The sequence below is a fragment of the Oncorhynchus kisutch genome, linkage group LG13 (genome assembly GCF_002021735.2).
Source record: "Oncorhynchus kisutch isolate 150728-3 linkage group LG13, Okis_V2, whole genome shotgun sequence".
Classification (NCBI taxonomy): Eukaryota; Metazoa; Chordata; class Actinopteri; order Salmoniformes; family Salmonidae; genus Oncorhynchus; species Oncorhynchus kisutch.
This window is the reverse complement of record NC_034186.2, coordinates 59403617-59422838: the sequence shown is the minus strand read 5'-3', so window position 1 is coordinate 59422838 and position 19222 is coordinate 59403617. Positions and strand designations below refer to the sequence as shown.

Genomic DNA, 19222 nt, shown 5'->3' with positions numbered 1-19222 from the left:
AGTGGATAGCAGAGAACATGTCTACCGTTTACCCTCATGTCTTGGACAGACCAGCGCATTGCATGGCAACGCAGGAATTCTTTATAGCGCACAGGCCTGCGGGCCAGAAGGTTATGGGTTGGCAGACCACCATGGACAACAGTAGGGATAGAAAGATCTCTCTCCTGCAGGTCTGAGGGGGAAAAAACCCCACCATTTTTTATAAATGACAGAGAGAGTACCGACGCTTTCAAATGTAAGCTTTATCTGCTGGCCACTTTTTCCCGTGGTTTAACCCAACGAGAGATGGTCAGAACTGTTTCCCTAAAGGCTGTCTGGGTTTAAACATCTTCTATTGTACACAGTGAACAGCTTAAGCAACTGATAGTGACAGAATTAGATTTAATCTCCCAACCAAAGTTTGTTTTGTCTCATCGGCTATAGAAGGTTGTAGCTCAGCCTCTTAATGTCAAAGAAAGGATCCATCGAAGTCGCGTCTTTCCTGGGTACTTTACAGCATGTTTCTAACATAAAACATTGCGGACCAAAGCGCTGTTATAGATCACTTTACATAATCGAATCCCATTTTATTTTCTTCATAATCTTATGCTAACGAGGTAGGCCTGTGATTTTTGCCATTTTTAAATAAAAGGTAGGCCTATGGCATACCCTCTTAATTTGAGTGTTGGTTTTAATTTAACAGCCCTTCACTGACACGGGGTAGGATATTTAAAGAATGCATGATGGGTGGAGGAATTGACAGACAAATCTATGGCTATAGCAGCCTACAGCCTAATTTAGTCTGTCAAACAGGTAGGCCTGGGTTACCATTCTGTAAATTTCGATCCATCCCTAAGGATTGACCTGTAAAACATCACCAATTTATGCCCAGTTTATATTGGCCAGGCTAGCCTATATTAAGTAATATTTTGGGGTGAATGTGCATGCTTTAATAAAGTCTTGAATGAGTCGTTTGAATCAAGTTTATTTACTCATCCGCCTACACGGGCATGTTTTTGTTAGAATATGAACACTGACCCCTAGAGTCAAGCGGGGATCACAGCAAGATTTACTACAAAGGCTGTGTAGCATCTAAAAAGAAAGCCCCTTTTGGCAAGAGGAAACAAAACCACCAAGCTTGATTTAAGCAGATTTGATCTAATCCATGTGTATTGCACAACAGTCGACACAGACTCAAGGAGACTTCGCAGCTCAGAGCCAGACTGGTGACATCCCTACTGGAGCACTGAGGCCTGGGGCTGATATTCAGATATCCAGGTAGTGGCTTATGAGCATACCTTCTAATATATCAAATGGAAAACGTGTTATGTAATACTGCACTGTGGCGCTTATGGGCTTGTCAGTAATAATTCTAGAAGGAGATTACTGTATGCAGTCTAAAGGACAGATTACCACAAATTATGTTAAATTGGAGTGGAAACGAGACTAGTGCGTCACCTATTTTTATAAGAGCAAAAAACGGATATGGTGTTTTACTTCAAATTTGCACTCAGTAAGCTGTTAGGAGCAATGATCAATATTTTATTGGTTGAAACAGGACATAACAGAAAGATATCGACCAGAAGATGAACAGTAGGCTATTCTTACCCAGTACCCACATGACAATTTGCCTCTTCAGATTATCCATCTGCTTTTGTGCATTCCTGTGTGCTCACTAGCTTTCCACTAGGCCCCACATGAGCTAGTCTACTTCAAACAGCTGGTCTTTTCTGATCTTCGCCATCTTTTTCCCACTGAAGCAATACAGAGCAATGTGTCAGAAGGAAGTCGCATACTCTATTGTTTCCCCACTCTGTGGTTGGTCTTTTGTGGTGCATTATGCATTGTGTATTAGGGTTTATTTTGGTCATTCTGTTTACATTGTAGTCATTATGGATAACAGGCCACTGGCCCTGAGACTAACACATCTTGGGCGTTCTCTCTGCGGCTGTTTGTCCTCCCGGTTGTTTACACGCTGTTTAAATTGGGCCTTTCACAGGAAGGTGTGTGTGTGTGTGTGTTATCGAATGACTAACAAAAACCAACAAAGGTCCTTGAAGGTAACAAGTACTCTTAACTACTTCCTATCACAGGGTGTTTCTCTGTACTTGTACTTCTGCTTCGAGCCTGTTAATTAGTAACTACATAGGCCACATTAACTTAGGTAACTTAACAGAGCGCAGTTATTTTCTATGATAGATAATTGAAAACATTAGGAATCATCTAATCACTGATCTTCAGTCATAATTAATTAAATGAACCAGCTGAATGAGATAATTACTCAAGTGAACTGTCACCGCAGTGAGCTTTATCTTAAATGACTCAAACCAAACTGAAAACAAACAGGAACTCTGAACCGTAATAATTCACTTGTCATTCATGCCCCAGTATCCTTGAGGCTAATACTGTTTTGCAACTTTATCTGCAATAGGGGTGTGGACGTTTAAATGTTAAAGAAATTGGGATCCCTAACCGAAAAAGTTTATTTTAAATTTTTATGTAGATCCAGAAAGTAAACGGTGTGAAGCGACCCCATGCATATGTGCCAATACTGTGTGAGAGTGACGTGTTGCATATCTCTCATCTCTATATCCTAGTGTGTTCATTGATGATAGGCCCTGCTTTACTGAAGTTGCGAGACATTGCAGGCCCAGACATTGTGAGATACAGCATTTCATTGCGAGATAGAGCTTTTTGATTGCTGATAGATAAAGTCAGAACCGTGAACTAGGCTGTCTGCCTGTTGGTTGACCTGCCTATACTGTGCCCTTCCCCTCTCTCTCTCCATCCTTCGCTAGCTCGCTATGAAAGATGCAAGTGTTTGATTAGTTTCCGTACTTCCGAAAACAGTCTCCTCCGTTCTAAAAATACAAAATCTTAGAAGTAAATTCCTAGCGGAATCGAATCTTGACACTCAGAAATGGGAGTCGAGGAATCAATTATTTTGAAGTCTACTTTTCACCACTACGTCATCTGCGTTAACAGTTGGAAAAATGGCAGAGAAAGGCAAGCGACAGCAGCAAAGTCCTGTATGGCAATACTTTGAGAAGGAAATGCAAACATTGCGTGGTGGAATTGAGGTACATTAATGGCAGAACAGGTGCAATGCTTAACCATCTGAAATGGACTCCCAGACCGTTGCTGGCCGCAGCGCATCTGCATTGTGAATTCACATGGAATTTGATCCATTTTTCTAATTGTTTTAACAAAATTGTTTAATTTGTGACATCCCTAGTCTGCAGTACAATATGCTGCATCTTGTCCATTATAGAAACCAACTCAAGCTTTCATCTTCCACTTTGTACAGTGTTCTTTGTCTTCAATACAACAACATGCTTAGTCTTTAGTTCATCATCAGGACACCAACCTAAGCTTTCATGTTCCTTTGCAGAATGCCATAGTGCCCTTCAAGGAACTATGTGGCCTCTCGGCGGTGGCCAACCTGAAGCAGTGCATCCTGGCCCTGTCCTCCCGGCTGACAGGGGCTGACAACAACCCCCTCCTGGTGTTCAACCTCAAGGACCAGTACCCCACCATGGAGCCCCAGGGCCAGCTACCAGATGTCCTGAAGAAGGTGGTCACCACCTATGACATGGTGAGTACAGGAGGACTTTTGTTTGAACAGTATCATGTTTTTTTTCTTTTTTCTTCTTTGTTTTATAAGGTTAGTTGAACGAGGACATTCTTTTTTAGGACCAGGCCTTGGAATCCGGGATCTTACTGCATATTTTAATCTTAATAAAAGCCTTTCTCATTAAGACCACCACTAATGTGCTGATTGTAAAAACAACCTCAAAACACCTAGAGCATTAGTTTGATTCTAATCAAGTCAAGAGGAGGGTTTAGTGGGATTTGAATGGTAACATGGGGTTAGGTAATAGGGCAGGGGAAGAGTTGTTTTAATCAAGTAATTTAATAAATCTTGACAAAGGACTGAAGTTATATTACACCCCCTCGGGCCTTAATTATATATGGCCAATATACCATGCCTAAGGGCTGTTCTTAGGCACGACGCGTTGCGGAGTGCCTGGATACAGCCATTAGCCGTGGTATATTGGCCATATACCACAAACCCCCGAGGTGCCTTATTGCTATTATAAACGGGTTACCAATGTAATTAGAGCAGTAAAAATATGTGTCTTGTCATACCCATTGTATATGGTCTCATATACCACGGCTGTCGGCTGAACACCCAGTTTATAATGCGTCATTGAGGCTATTTCAATACAGACCTATTATGCCTTACACCTCACCGTAATCAATGTACCTTAATAGTACAAGAGTGTTATAGAATGCCCTTCATCCCCATTTTGAATGTTTCATTACTTATCTAATGTATATGCTACAATACAGAGCGCAAGTTAACAACAACTTGAAAGCTCTGCTAGATTATCCAACGTGGCCATGGAAAAAGGAACATCTGATATTTCATTCTCAAATCATTCTCTTAAAATATTCATACTTTTGATATTTCTATTTGACACCAGCTGTTTTCTGTGTCAGACATGTTTGCCGTGTACAAAGCATAAATCCTGGAGAAGTATTGGTGAAGCTTATTATCCACTGTAAACACAGGTCAAAGGCCACAGACTGCATCAGTGCACCATTAGCATAGCATTGCATGTCATTTACCTAATGTATTCATAATGTCTTTCTCTTGACTTTAGAACCCCCACACAGAGCATGAAGGTAATGTGCTAACTAATCTGAGAACAAATGAGTCTTGCGTAATTCTACTCAAGTGTCTCACTCATTGAGAGTCATGGACAGACGTCAGTAAAGTTTGGATCGTGAGTTAATTGTTAGACAATAATTTGTGTGTCCTCAGGAAAATGTGAAGTGAACGAAGATCCAGTCGTGTGTCGTCGTCCCCCGGATACATTTTATGTAGAAGGACTGAGAAGCTCAGTTTGGGTGACATTTTAAAATAACATCCAAAAGGAATAAATACATTATGCTGACACGCCCCCTGCCTGTACTTCTCACAGAAACCACTTCATGTACCATTTTTCCCCCCCTCCAACACTTTCCCTGGTTGCCACTACTCTTGCTCAACTAAATATCTAATCTGTCTCATCACTCCCAAAAATGATGAGGTAGGGAAGTGTTTTACCCCAAGTTACCCTACAATTGACCCGTGTTATGTTTAGGTCCACTCTCCCTATGCACTCGAGGTGAATTGCAGAGCGGTAACGTGCTCAACCATGCCGCTGCTAAAAACTCTTGGTTTAAAATGGTGCAGTTCAGCATATTTAGGAGTATAGAAATAAGTATGAATGGAAAGCCAGGATCCACCTCTCTTTTTTAAAAACAAATGCTATTTAAAACGGTTATTTTCCCCCACGATTGAATTAAGAATTGTTGTGCATTGACTGCTTGTTCGAATGCAGGTTTCCCTCCCTTTGGCACTCATAACTTGAATGCGCCCTGCGAGGAATATTTATCTTGCATAGAATACACAACAACAAGCCGACTAAGTAAATACCGTTGAAATCGGAAGTTTACATACACTTAGGTTGGAGTCATTAAAACTCGTTTTTCAACCACTCCACAAATGTCTTGTTAACAAACTATAGTTTTGCAAGTCGGTTAGGACATCTACTTTGTGCATGACACAAGTAAATTTTCCAACAATTGTTTACAGATAGATTATTTCACTTATTATTCAGTGTATCCCAATTCCAGTGGGTCAGAAGTTTACATACACTAAGTTGACTGTGCCTTTAAACAGCTCGGAAAATTACAGAAAATGATGCCATGGCTTTAGAAGCTTCTGATAGGCTATTTGACCTCATTTGAGCCAATTGGAGATGTCCCTGTGAATGTATTTCAAGGCCTACCTTAACTCAGTGCCTCTTTGCCTGACATCATGGAAAATCAAAAGAAATCTCAGAAAAATTATTGTAGACCTCCACAAGTCTGATTCATCCTTGGGAGCTATTTCCAAATGCCTGAAGCTACCACGTTCATCTGTACAAACAATAGTACGCAAGTATAAACACCATGGGACTATGCAGCCGTCATACCACTCAGGAAGGAGACACATTCTGTCTCCTAGAGATGAACGTACTTTGGGGCGAAAAGTGCAAATCAATCCCAGAACAACAGCAAAGGACTTTGTGAAGATGCTGGAGGAAACCGGTACAAAAGTATCTATAGCCACAGTAAAACTAATCCTATATCGACAGAACCTGAAAGGCCGCTCAGCAAGGAAGAACTCGCTGCTCCAAAACCGCCATGAAAAGCCAGACTACGGTTTGCAACTGCACATGTGGACAAAGATCGTACTTTTTGGAGAAATGTCCTCTGGTCTGATAAAATAGAACTGTTTGGCCATAATGACCATCGTTAGGGGGAGGCTTGGAAGCCGAAGAACACCATCTCAACTGTGAAGCACGGGGGTGGCAGCATCATGTTGTGGGGGTGCTTTTCTGCAGGAGGGACTGGTGCACTTCACAAAATAGATGACATCATGAGGAGGGAAATTATGTAGGTATAGTGAAGCAACATCTCAAGACTTCAGTCAGGAAGTTAAATCTTGGTCGCAAATAGGTCTTCCAAATGGACAAGGACACCAAGCATACTTGCAAGCAAAGTTGTGGCAAAATGGCTCAAGGACAACAGTCAAGGTATTGAAGTGGCCATCACGAAGCCCCGACCTGAATCCTATAGAACATTTATGGGCAGAACTGAAAAAGCATGTGCAAGCAAGGAGGCCTACAAACCTGACTCAGTTACACCAGCTCTGTCAGGAGGAATGGGACAAAATTCACCCAACTTATTGTGGGAAGCTTATGGAAGGCTACCCAAAACGTTTGACCCAAGTTACACAATTTAAAGGCAATATACCAAATACTAATTGAGTGTATATAAACTTCTGACCCACTGGGAATGCGATGAAAGAAATAAAAGCTGAAATAAATAATTCTCTCTCCTATTATCCTGACATTTCACATTCTTAAAATAAAGTGGTGATCTTAACTGACCTAAGACAGGGAATTTTTACGAGGATTAAATGTCAGGAATTGTGAAAAACGGAGTTTAAATGTATTTGGTTAAGGTGTATGTAAACTTCAGACTTCAACTGTAGATATAAACTACTCTATTATGGGTTTGTCTGGTTTTGTTTGCAGATGAAAAGTAAATGTGGACTCTTCCAGTATCTTCAAAGTGCTCCTCTGCAGAAATTGTCTTAATTGAAAGTGCTGTTCTTCATGTTGTAAATGTATTGTGTAGATTTTACTAGAAAAAATGTAGGGAAATACCAATGTTCTACAAAGTAGTAGTTTGTTTATGATAACCATTACCATTAGCACCACAAAAGACACAAATCACCATAGCTAGTATTTAGCGAGCAAAGCCAGCGTTCAGTTCAGCTGCTTACCTCTCAATCCACTATAAATACCTCCCCATGTTGCTGTGTCTGTCACCAAGGCTGTAATTTCTTCACCCATTAGTAAAGTAATCAGTGTGCCTGACAGCCTCCAGCCCTGTTACTGCAGCTGTGGACTGTCACAAACAGCCCCCCCTCCTCCCTCACACACCACGCCCGCCTCCCTCAGCTTAGTCACGAAGTGTTACACTTATCACAGACTGTAGGAATGCTCTGGGTTGCCCTCATAAAACTAGGTTTGATGCCCACCTCAATAAATATATAGGCCATATTATTAATTGTCAGTGCTTTCAACTAATTTTGTAAGTCACTCCTAATTTTCAAATTATGTATCACCAAAGAACATTTTCTAATATCTTTATTACCTAATGTCCCCATTTGGGTGTAGAGGGCTGGAGTCTCTGTTTGAAACCTTCATCTCTCTCTTCACTGCCTGAAGTGGAACGCCCAGCCCAGCAGTCCACCATGGACAGGCTGTCACAGACACACAGTCACAGTGCTGCTGATCCCCTTAGCTCCTGTTACATCGCTCTCAATGCTCCTAAGTGGGTACTCTCCTCTTTCTCACTGGTTGGACTGGCACAGCAACAGGCATCGATCTCGGGGCAGGGGCGCGCGCATGTTGTTGGGTCACCGGCTGCCCGTCAGAGATTGACTTGGCAACTGGAGCTCTGCTGAAACAGCTGCCCACGCTCCCCACCCCAAGCCCCCCGACCGGTCTGCCTTGGCAATGGAACAAGGACCTGCTTTTATTATGTGACCTTGCAGTGCTTTTAAGTCACTGAGGGAATGTACAAGTCAATTACGCCAGAGCAGCGAACATAAAGCCCAGCACCCGGAAGGCTGCCGTAACTGTGTCATCTCGCCCCAGAATCGCATTAAGAAACCTATTCTAATTTTAGATGATACATCATTTCCTTCAGATGATCATATTAATTGCACTCCGAGAGGCGGTAAGAAGGGAGAAAGATCCAGATGGTCGTACCCGTGTGTATGGCTCCTGGGTCGTGCAGTGGGTATTTACCAGGATCCATGACAGTAAACACACACATCATTAACCCCCCGAAATACCAGGGATGTATTTAGGGGTGTTTATTTTTTGGTCAGGCATAAGAAGTGGAAATGGGCCTCTATCTGTGATCAGAGCCACCATGACAATTTCAACACAGTCATGGAGGTCAGAAGTGTGTGCACTCAATTTAAGGCAGGGAGCTACATTTAGCGGTCCGCTACCCAGCTGTAATGCCACAGATAAGGCTGCGTTACGCCTCCGAACAAGGCCTCTCCTATTTACAACAGATTGCTGTAATAAACAATAATAACCTACTCTTGAAATCACGTGTTTTCAACTCTGAAACAGGACTTTTTATAACGGTAACATGCAATTACTGTAATACCCTAGTTGTCTTGCAACTTTCAATAACATGCTCTGATACACTCCCCTCCCTCTGTTTTTACCGTGCCTCAGCACAACTCCCACTGCTTGGCCCTCTGTCTCTGTAATAAGGGCCTAGGCTTCTTTCTCCCCCGCACTGGATACATACTTCGCAAAATGAAGATTGCTCACCACCGCAGGATGCCAGGCTGCTGTAAAGGGAATAAAGAGGTTCATATGGACTGTTTTTTCCTCTCCTGACAGATGATCCAGACCAGCAAGACTCTGCTGGAGAACTCTGAGGGAGTCTATGACCGAATACTGCTAACCCAGAAAGCAGGTAAGAAAGGGAAAGGGGATACCTAGTCAGTTGTCCAACTGAATGTATTCAACTGAAATGTGTCTTCCGCATTTAACTGAATCAGAGAGGTGCAGGGGGGCTGCCTTAATCGACGTCCACGTCTTCGGCATCTTGGGAACAGTGGGTTAGCTGCCTTGCTCAGGGGCAGAATGACAGATTTTTACCTTCTGGTTACTGGCCCAACACTCGAGAGGGATAGAGCTGAGTAAAGAGCGTTTAACATGAAAAGCCCATTTCTCTGCAAAGATCCACTGTCCCTCAGATCTTCCCTTCTTCCTTTCATGTACAATCATCCCCCCTCTCTGAAGTCTGCCATGGAGAGCGGCAGCTAACAAAAAAGATGGACTGATTTATGCAGGCCCTGTTACATAAGAGTTATTAACATTTGATTCATGCTCATTTCTGTGACCCGGATGCTTTGAAACGCTGCTTTGGTTCTGCCTGGTTTTTGATGATTCTCACGGCGTCGGCCTCGCTGCTCCTCTAATTAGGAGGGTTGCAGCTGAGGTGTTAAACACCCAGGTTCTGAACAGAACAACATCAAAGACTGGCAGGCGGCAGCGGTCCCTTTATTTCTGGTTTCCACCAGGAACCGCACCGCTACAAGACCTGCAGAACGAGATCAATCCCATTTTATAACAAAATGAACGGGAATCATTGTATGAGCAATTGATTGGAAAATAATTGATCTCATTGTGAGGATAATTCTGCGTTTGCACTTTGATATGAATATTGCAGCTTGTGTACTCTTGCAATTTAATTATATCTGTGCTATTAGCACTGTTTATCCCACTCCTTTGGTGAGTCTCTGAGAATAGCCTTCTGGCCCTGCATAATGTGTTGACTTGACCTGGGCAGGGGCAGTGTTAATCCAGTCTGCTCTGGGGCGTGGGTGATCGGGAGGATCTTGGAGCCTTGATAGTGTGATTGGCAGCTGGCAGAGATCCCACCCCTCGCTCCAAGGTGGGAGGAGTCTTGGCTTGAGAAGCTGTCAGAATGTTCACTCTCTCTTCCTTCCCCCATTATGAGGAGAACTCAACAAGGTGGATATTTCCAGAAAGAGCTCTAGTGGTTCAAACTCTGCAAAACCAAATTGTGTGCTTTTAAAAAGCAGCATAAAATTGACCTGTAGATTTACTACAGTACAAATAAAATCATATTCAATGAGAGGATAATTTAGATGTCTGTGTCTTTAATCTAATGCAGCGTATTTCAGCAATGTTTTCCATCTAAGCATTGTAGATGTTTCATTTATCATGGAGTAACTTGCTTGGAGTGCCGAGTGAGGAAAAACAGGCCGTCGTTCCAGGGGGCTGGGATTTATTGGTTTCCAGATGGATGACATATAAAATATTCATAGTCTGTTGTCTTGGCTCATCAGGGGGGTGGAGGAGTGTGTCTTTTTAACTGAGGTGTGCGTCGCAAATCAATGGCTTCTCGCCGTCGTCTTCTCTTAGTATTCATCACAACACCTACAGGGCCTGCCTTCAAGCTGCTGCCCGAGACATTAGCCATTGGTAGTCTGAGAGTTAAGATGTGAACTGCCTAAAGGAATGGTGATGAAAGGAACAACAAAAACAACTATTTCTCTAGGCAGCAGGGTGATACGGAATTGTGCTCAGATGGTTCACTTTTTGGTGTTCGCTAGATCTATAGTATTACAGTATATTGTGTCCATAGTCTGAAAGGATTCCTCTTCAAAGTTGCTATGAAACCATCACACTTTTTCAATGTATGGCTATTTGCCTCTAATCTTTGAAATGTCTATGAAAAATGAACCTAAAAGTAACTGGGGATGGGCACACGTACACAGTACCAGACTTAATGTTTGCATTTGTTTACTAATTATTCGAATACAAGTACTCGAAATTCACAAATGCAACTATTTAGTTGGTAACATTTATAAGCACTGACAATTTCAAACTCGAGTAAGGTGTGTGTGTATTCTTTGAAGTATGTCAAGTGCAGTGAAAAATCTACGTTTGGTTTTCAGTTCTGTATCAGAACAACCAGCATAGCGCAAACTTTTTTGCCTTCAGCCCCGTTTCACGCTAACATGTGAGTACGCAATTATTTCCATGAGTACTCAAACACAGACATTTTCAAATTCAAATTCCCATCCCTAAAAGGTACCTAACTAGGCCACTCAGTTGAGCCAAAACGATAGGCTACTGAAGCTAGGAAATGCTTCATAAGTATTTGTATTATTTTATTACTTAATATGGGCTCACAAGACAACTAAACAAGTTAAACATGGGCTTCCACATTAGCTGCTAAAGGCAAGTCACTACCAGGCACCATATCAAATCTACTGGGCTGGATTCAACCACTGACATTTTGCAAAATAGGACACAACAGATGTTGTATTTTCATCGATACGTATTGTCAGCTGTGAGTGTGAGTGGAAAATGGGTCAATACAAACTGTATTCCCTCCGGACAGTGAGCAGAACATTCCAGCAAAAAGCTACTGGAGTTCGGAGTCATCCATCATAACTGCTCAGAGAGCAAACCGCCTCAAAAGACCCTCTGGGTAACAATAAACAAAGCTCACTACTTATTTTTTTTATTTGACCTTTATTTAACTAGGCAAGTCAGTTGAGAACAAAGTCTTATTTTCAATGATGGCCTAGTGGGTTAACTGCCTTGTTCAGGGGCAGAACGACAGATTTGTTCCTTGTCAGCTCGGGGATTCAAACTTGCAACCTTTCGGTTACTAGCCCAATGCTCTAACCACTAGGCTATCCTGCCGCACCTTTAGACTTACTGTCTAAAGCGCACAGATCAAATGCAATACTTTACACTCACACGGGTACCAAATAACATCTGGGACAATTCAATAGCTGAACCCCAAAATACACCTAGTCTGGACAGAGTAATGCTTATAACAGATCCCACCTAGGTTAACTTTTACAAACTGCCTAAAAAAAACAAGCTAAAGAGAAAATGTGGAACATAAGATGAATGGGAAAAACACCATTACAGTAATGGCCATTAAATGCCGTAGGTGATTATTCTACAGGGTCAAATGCATCATCTATTCAGGAGGATTGGGGACACTCAATCAATGTGTTGCTTTTGCGATTCAATCCATTATTAATAAAGCTAGTAAACATTGTAGGCTACAATAGAGGTTGGGGAAACAGTTTCATGAATATTTCCTATGACTGGGCACTCTGGTCCAAGTTCATTATGCTGAGTTATTGAGCTCCAGGCAGACGAGGGAGAAGATTACACCATCTAAAGAAGCTAATCCCTGTTGTATTGTTATTGGCCACGGCAAACCCCTTTCCTACCTGCCGCTCGGTTATGGACTGTCAAAGGTGACTGAGAACCTTTTGGTGGCTCTATACAGTCTCTGTCAGCGAGCTAACGCTTGCAGGGAATTGAGTTTGAAAGGGTTTGCTCAGAATTACAGAATTATTCCCCCCCCCCCCCCCCCCCCCCCCCCACTGCATTGCTAAGCAACCCCTGCTGAGAGTTTGTGTGTGTGTGTCTTTCCAGCACAGTCGTGCTTCATGAGTACAACAGTAGTGACTGTTGTTACAGCAGCACAACACCTGAGGGTGGGGGATAATCATTCCGGAATCATTCAGATGTTTCACAGTGCACAAATTCAAAATGGCTGGGAGGAACAGATTATTAGCACTGTGTATGGTCCAAAAAAAGTCTATGCCCTACGCATTCTCTGTAAGAGAATACAATAATAGCCTCAACCAGGGCATAATTTGTGAACATTTCTTTGGCCATTTTCTGTCTAGACTCTTCATCTAGGTCAGCTATGTGCTAACTGCTGGAGTGCCAATATCACAGACCTCAGAATCTCCTCAACATCCATCCATCCAACCCACACCCACCGTATATCTCAAATGTATGGTATTTGGTGTTGCCATGGAAACAACACCAACAGGGCTGGGAACTGACCCAGAGCTGATAGAGCGCCGTGATAGATCTGAGCATGCTCAGTCCGACCGTTTCAGCTTGTGTTTGTTTGTGTGTGTGTGTGTGTCTGCCATCAGCTGAGTCTGGTGACTACTATCAGTAGTATACTAAGCTCCAGTTACAGAGCACCTTATCGACCAGACCCTCAGCTGTTGCTCTGATGTTGTGGACTCTACTCCAACGTGACAAATCAAACACACGGCAATGTTTGTCTGTGTATCCTAACGGAGAGCAGCACGCAGTCCGAGAGAGGAGGGAAGAGGGGAAGGAGAGGAGGAAGGGAGCTCCTCGGGAGACAAGTCCCTCCTCTGCTCAGCACCTTGATGCTAATCCACAGTGAGGGGATGTCGTGTCTGTCTGCCCTGCCCTGCCCATGCTAGTCTTGCTCTCACTTTCTCTCATGCTCTCAAGAAGATGTCTCTCACTCCATCTTGACCTCACTGGCTTTGCTTCCTTCCTCATGTTGTCTGCTGGGCAGCTGTTTTCAGGCTGGTGTAATTTCTATGTACACTGAGAGACAAACATACAAAACTGACAGAGACAGGTGGTTGAATCCGAAATGAATACTTAACGTATGATCATCTAAAGTGTGTTGGTGTTTTATCATTGTCTCACACGTCAAGAATGAAACCAAATGTGTGAAGGCCTTAACTTAATACTTTTCCCATAGTGCTGCCACTTGCCTAACCCCAATTGGCATTTCATGCAAACCTAGCATATAAATGCATTGTACGTCAATGCTAGCCTCTGTGACAAATGTGTGTGAATACAGAGGGTAAAACTCATGTGTCCCCTGATCCCTCTCTCCCCAGCGATGGCGTTCCATGAGAACCTCCATGACATGGCGGTAAAGGAGGGCCTGAAGGGCAGGAAGCTGGCCAAGGCTGTGGAGAGCTTCACCTGGAACATAACCATCCTCAAGGTAAGGATAATGACCACCTAGTTTGAGTAATTTTGTTTCTGCAATCTTTTTTTGTGACAGTTTTTAGCTTTTGTTTAATCTATTTTAGCTACCAATAAACTGTTTAAAACCATCACGTATAAATCGATCTGTGGACACCGTAGATCAAAATGGCTTGCATTGAGTGGTAGCCCTGATTCTGACACAGGAAGTATGTCTCTTCTGCCTGTATGAAGCAGGATATGAAATCTGACACCACTTGCAGCAGGGTTGTCCCTCCTACCATTTAATTCGCCTACAGTGCCCTCGGAAAGTATTCAGACCCCTTGACTGTATTCACATTCGTCAGCAATCTACACACAATACCCCATAATGACAAAACAGGTTTTTTGAAATATTTTGAAAAAATATTAATAACAAAAACCAGATACCTTATTTTTGTAAGTATTCAGACTCTTTGCTATGAGACTCAAAATTGAGCTCAGGTGCATCCTGTTTCCATTCATCATCCTTGAGATGTTTCTACACCTTGATTGAAGTCTACTTGTGCTAAATTCAATTGATTGAACATGATTTGGAAAGACACACCTGTCTATATAAGGTCCCACAGTTGACGGTGCATGTCAGAGCAAAAACCAAGCCATGACATCGAAGGAATTGTCCGTGGAGCTCTGATACAGGATTGTGTCGAGGCACAGATCTGGGGAAGGGTACTGAACGATTTCTGCAGCATTGAGGGTCCCTAAAAACACAGTGGCCTCCATCATTCTTAAATGGAAGAAGTTTGGAACCACCAACCACCCGGCCAAACTGAGCCGGAACCGCCCGGCTAAACTTAGCAATCAGGGAAGGGCCTTGGTCAGGGAGGTGACCAAGAACCTGATGGTCACTTTGACAGAGCTCTAGAGTTTGTCTGTGGAGATGGGAGAACCTTCCAGAAGGACAACCATCTCTGCAGCACTCCACCAATCAGGCCTTTATGGTAGAGTGGCCAGACGGAAACCACTCCTCAATAAAAGGCACATGACAGCCCGTTTGCCAAAAGGCCCTTAAAGACTCTCAGACCATGAGAAACAAGATTCAATGGTCTGATGAAACCAAGATTGAACTCTTTGGCTTGAATGCCAAGGGTCACGTCCGAAGGAAACCTGGCACCATCCCTACGGTGAAGTGTGGTGGTGGCAGCATAATGCTGTGGGGGGGGGGGGGGGGGTTTCAGCGACGAGGACTGGGAGACTAGTCAGGATTCGAGGCAAAGAGGAATGGAGCAAAGTACAGAGTTCCTTAACGAAAACCTGCTCCAGAGCTCTGACTGGGGCGAAGGTTCACCTTACAACAGGACAACAACCATAAGCACACAGCCAAGACAATGCAGGAGTGTCTTCGGGACAAGTCTCTGAATGTCCTTGAGTGGCCCAGCCAGAGCCCTGACTTGAAGCCAATCTAACATCTCTGGAGAGACCTGAAAATAGCTGTGCAGCTATGCTTCCCATCCAACCTCACAGAGCTTGAGAGGATCTGCAGAGAAGAATGGGAGAAACTCCCAAATACAGGTGTGCCAAGCTTGTAGTGTCATACCCAAGAAGACTCGGCTCTAATTGCTGCCAAATGTGCTTCAAGAAAGTACTGAGTAAAGGGTCTGAATACTTATGTAATATTTCTAAAATAATTAATAGATTAACAAATACTTTGTTTGTCGTAGATGGAGAATATTAAAATGAGATGAAAGGCGAGTTCCTAACAGGTTCAGGAAGTGAAGCTAGAGCTCCGAGAGACGTTCAAAGCGATGGGGCCGATGTTTTGATCGAGAGACCTTTAGAAACTTTGCCCATTTTCTCTAACACTAAATATACAAATATGTATTTTACAGTTCTAAGGAAGGTGAAATCTTAATGGATTTGAAAAAATGTAATTTCAAGCCTTATACATACAGTTTTGTTGAATAGGAAATAATCAAAATATGATCTGTGTAATTAAGCTTGTGTCCTCAATAGTGACTACACCTCTGCAATTTCTCACTATTTTTACTAGAAAAGTGAGAGTTTAACTTTGGAGTATGCATCATTACTAGTTATTGTTTATCTCATGATAAATAATTACTTTTGCTGATTACGAAGATTACATTTTCGATTACATTTAGTTACATGTAAGAGGTTTAACTTAATGTTTGTTTTGAGGACAGACATAAGCAGTGAATTTAAATTCAAGAAACAACTTCAGAGTGAACACTTCAGAGATTATGATTCCACCGTGCAGTTGAGCTTCACTAAATAAGGAAAAAACTATTTTTTGAGAGTTTGTTTACAGAAGGGACATAAGGTAGCTAGGTTTAAATTTACATTTGTTTTTCAGCTGCAGCACAGTGGAATAAGAGCCTATGTCTGAGCTAGTTAGATTGCACACACTGTCTGATGTATTTGTCTTCATGCCGTTCATTTAATCCCTGTGTCAATGCAAGGGGTAATTATCGAGGAATGACCTTCCGCATATTTATTTGTGATATTTGCATGCGTTAATTGCATGCTCACCTCATGAGCGTTTGGGCTCATCATTTATACATGGTCCCCGGGAAATTGAGTTGGTGCCTGGTGAGTGTTTGGCTACGCTGCATAATTCATTATACACAGAAGCAGCGGTTACGCTCCGTGGGTATTGGGGAGGTGTAGGACTCCAATGTCTGACCGCATACAACTAAGATTAAACAGTTAGTACCACACTACTCTCTCGCTTCGTGACCTTTTTGAAGGTACAATTGGTTTCACCCTGTGTCTTTCTGTTTAAACTGGAGATTAAAGTTGTTAATACATGCTCCATTGTCTCTATATTGCCATTTCTGTCATGTCCCTTCCTCCCCTCCAGGGCCAGGCGGACCTGCTGAAGCACGCAAAGAGTGAGGTCCAGGAGAGCCTGAAGCAGATCCACTATGCCGCCCTCACCTGTAACCTCAGTAAGGACGGGCCTTCAGGGAGCACGGCGGGCTCCGAGTCCAGGGCCCGACCACGCAGCCTGGACGCCATCCCTGAGAAAGCCACGGGGGAGGACGAGCTCTCTGAGGAGGACAACTGAAGGCTTACGCCCTAAACCCTTCATACCTCCAAGCCCCTTGCCCTACCCTAGTGGCATACATAAACCTCCTTTACCGCAGTCCCACACAAACCTGACTACAGTATACCTGTTCTAGTGCCGTTGCCACACACAACCATTCTATTCCCACCCCAGTCCCACTCAAACCTCCCTTTGCTTAACCAGGTACCACACAAAAAGCCCTTAACCCCTCCTGCCCACCTCAACGTCCAACAGCAAGATGTTGCAGGTCAACTAGGAGGGTCAAGTGAACTTGCAGCCACGGGACAGTCTTAAAGCCGTGACCTACTGTAGAGAGAGTGCACTTATTTACAGGCAGACCCCAGGGTCTGACCCTAGGAGAGCCGCTCTAAAGGGTCCAAGGATTTCTTAAGCACAATTTACGGGTTTCTGAACAACCAGAAATTAGAGCTGTGAATGTAATAGGAAACAGGAACAATGGAGAGAAGGAAAGAAGAAAAGGGAGGCGAGAGCTGTTTACAATAATGAACTTGTTCTTGTCTACCAAAATAGTATGTTTATATATGGAGTTCTGTTACTTTTTTTGCAGCGTGCTTCATTTTATTATTGTATTCTTGAGAAATAAGATTTATTTTGTAAAGGAAATGGCTCGTCCATGAAAAATAACTTTTATTTGTCTGTACAGATGTGAAATTGTCCTTTACACTTTCCCACTGGAGAGTTCCTTTGTCGAGACGAGGGACGGATAGAGACTTTCAACCTCAGTGTGTGGTCCAAAGGGTGGCAGTCGGAGTCTTAAACACAACCAGCAACTGCTTGGGGAAGGAACCATGGAGAGAATAACTCGTTAGGTCTACGTTTTGGTATCATTTCACCATTCCACGTGAGAGGCTTGAGTAAGGTGTACAAAGTAATAATAGCTTCTCAACCAGTCCTGGTAACAAACTAGCACCCTATTCATGAATACGGTTTCATATATGACTGTGCATCATTGCTACAAATCAGTCAACAAAAGGGATGGATGGTGAGGAAAGAGCTGCTCTTCCTCGCATCCATCCGTCTTAACCTGCTTTTGCCCACCAGTTGCTTCTAGTTTGTATTTTGTTCATTCTCTCCACAGTGCGGAAACAGCGTTGCTCCTGGTCAACTTTAGCCACCCACCACCACCTCTGGATCTCACCCACCAGTGTTTTAACTGGGCCCACACTGGGACAAAAAGTAATTCACAAACTTCAGTGCTGTGACTGTTGTATTTATAACTGTTGTTAACCATTTTTACCGATGGAGAGAAAAAGAAGAAATAAATACCGGTTTTGCTTTTCTGTTAATTCCTGAAACCTTCAGAATAAACCACGTTAAATAATTTATGGTGTCTGGTGTCAGATTCAATGACCGACCGAATGAACATTCATTAACATTCTACAGTGTGCTGTTTTCTGTTGTATTAATGCTATTACTGTTCAAGGGCAGACAGAGACTTCAGGGTCTGGATATCCCAGCCATCGCATGGAGCTGCTGGAGGAACTGAAGGATCTCCATAGATTAGTTTACAGTGTGCTGATAGGAGTGGAAAGAGCCTAGGGATATCTAGCGAACCACAGGCGTGTCTGGCACATGTTCTCAGATACACACAGACCTGCACGCACAGCTGATAACCCATAAAAACAGACACAATTCTTATTTTTTTGTCACTGTTTGTTTCCACTTTATTTCCCTGATAGACCACTGCATTGTGGTCACTGGTCGGCACAGAAAAACAAGCACCCCCAACACATCACAGGACAAAGGCCCCAGGACATGTTCTTAGAAAAGCAGAAAGATTGTCCCCTGTAAGTCAAACCAGGGTACAGCACCACAAAATAGCATTTAGAATAGATCAAAGCAAAGTTTATTGGTCGCGTACACAGATTTGCAGATGTGCAGCAATACCTTGCAATAAAAAAAACACTCCAGAACAAATAATTAAAAATACATTCTATAGGATAAGCAATGACTAGAATACAGTATATATATGTGGGTAAAACAGTATGTAAACATTATTCAAGTGACCAGTGTTTAATGACTACAGTATGTACATAGGGCAGCAGTCTCTAAGATGCAGGGTAGAGTGGGTGGTACCCGGTTAGAACCATGACTAAAGTTCAGGGCATGGTACTGGGCAGAGAGGCCAGCTAGTGGTGAACGTTTAACCGTCTGATGGCCTGGAAATAGAAGCTGTTTCTCATTC

General features: G+C 43.0%; 1 protein-coding gene across 1 annotated transcript in view; it reads left to right on the top strand.

Annotated features, from left to right (window-relative positions):
* Positions 1-18360, top strand: part of LOC109902068 (inactive phospholipase C-like protein 2) — a 60598-nt gene extending 42238 nt beyond the window's left edge. Inside the window, exons 3-6 of the mRNA XM_020498134.2 lie at positions 3371-3574; positions 9012-9087; positions 13862-13971; positions 16810-18360. Coding sequence (XP_020353723.2) covers positions 3371-3574; positions 9012-9087; positions 13862-13971; positions 16810-17016 — 597 coding nt within the window. The 3' untranslated portion in view covers positions 17017-18360. The remainder of the gene's footprint in view (positions 1-3370; positions 3575-9011; positions 9088-13861; positions 13972-16809) is intronic.
* The last annotated feature ends 862 nt before the right edge of the window (positions 18361-19222 follow it).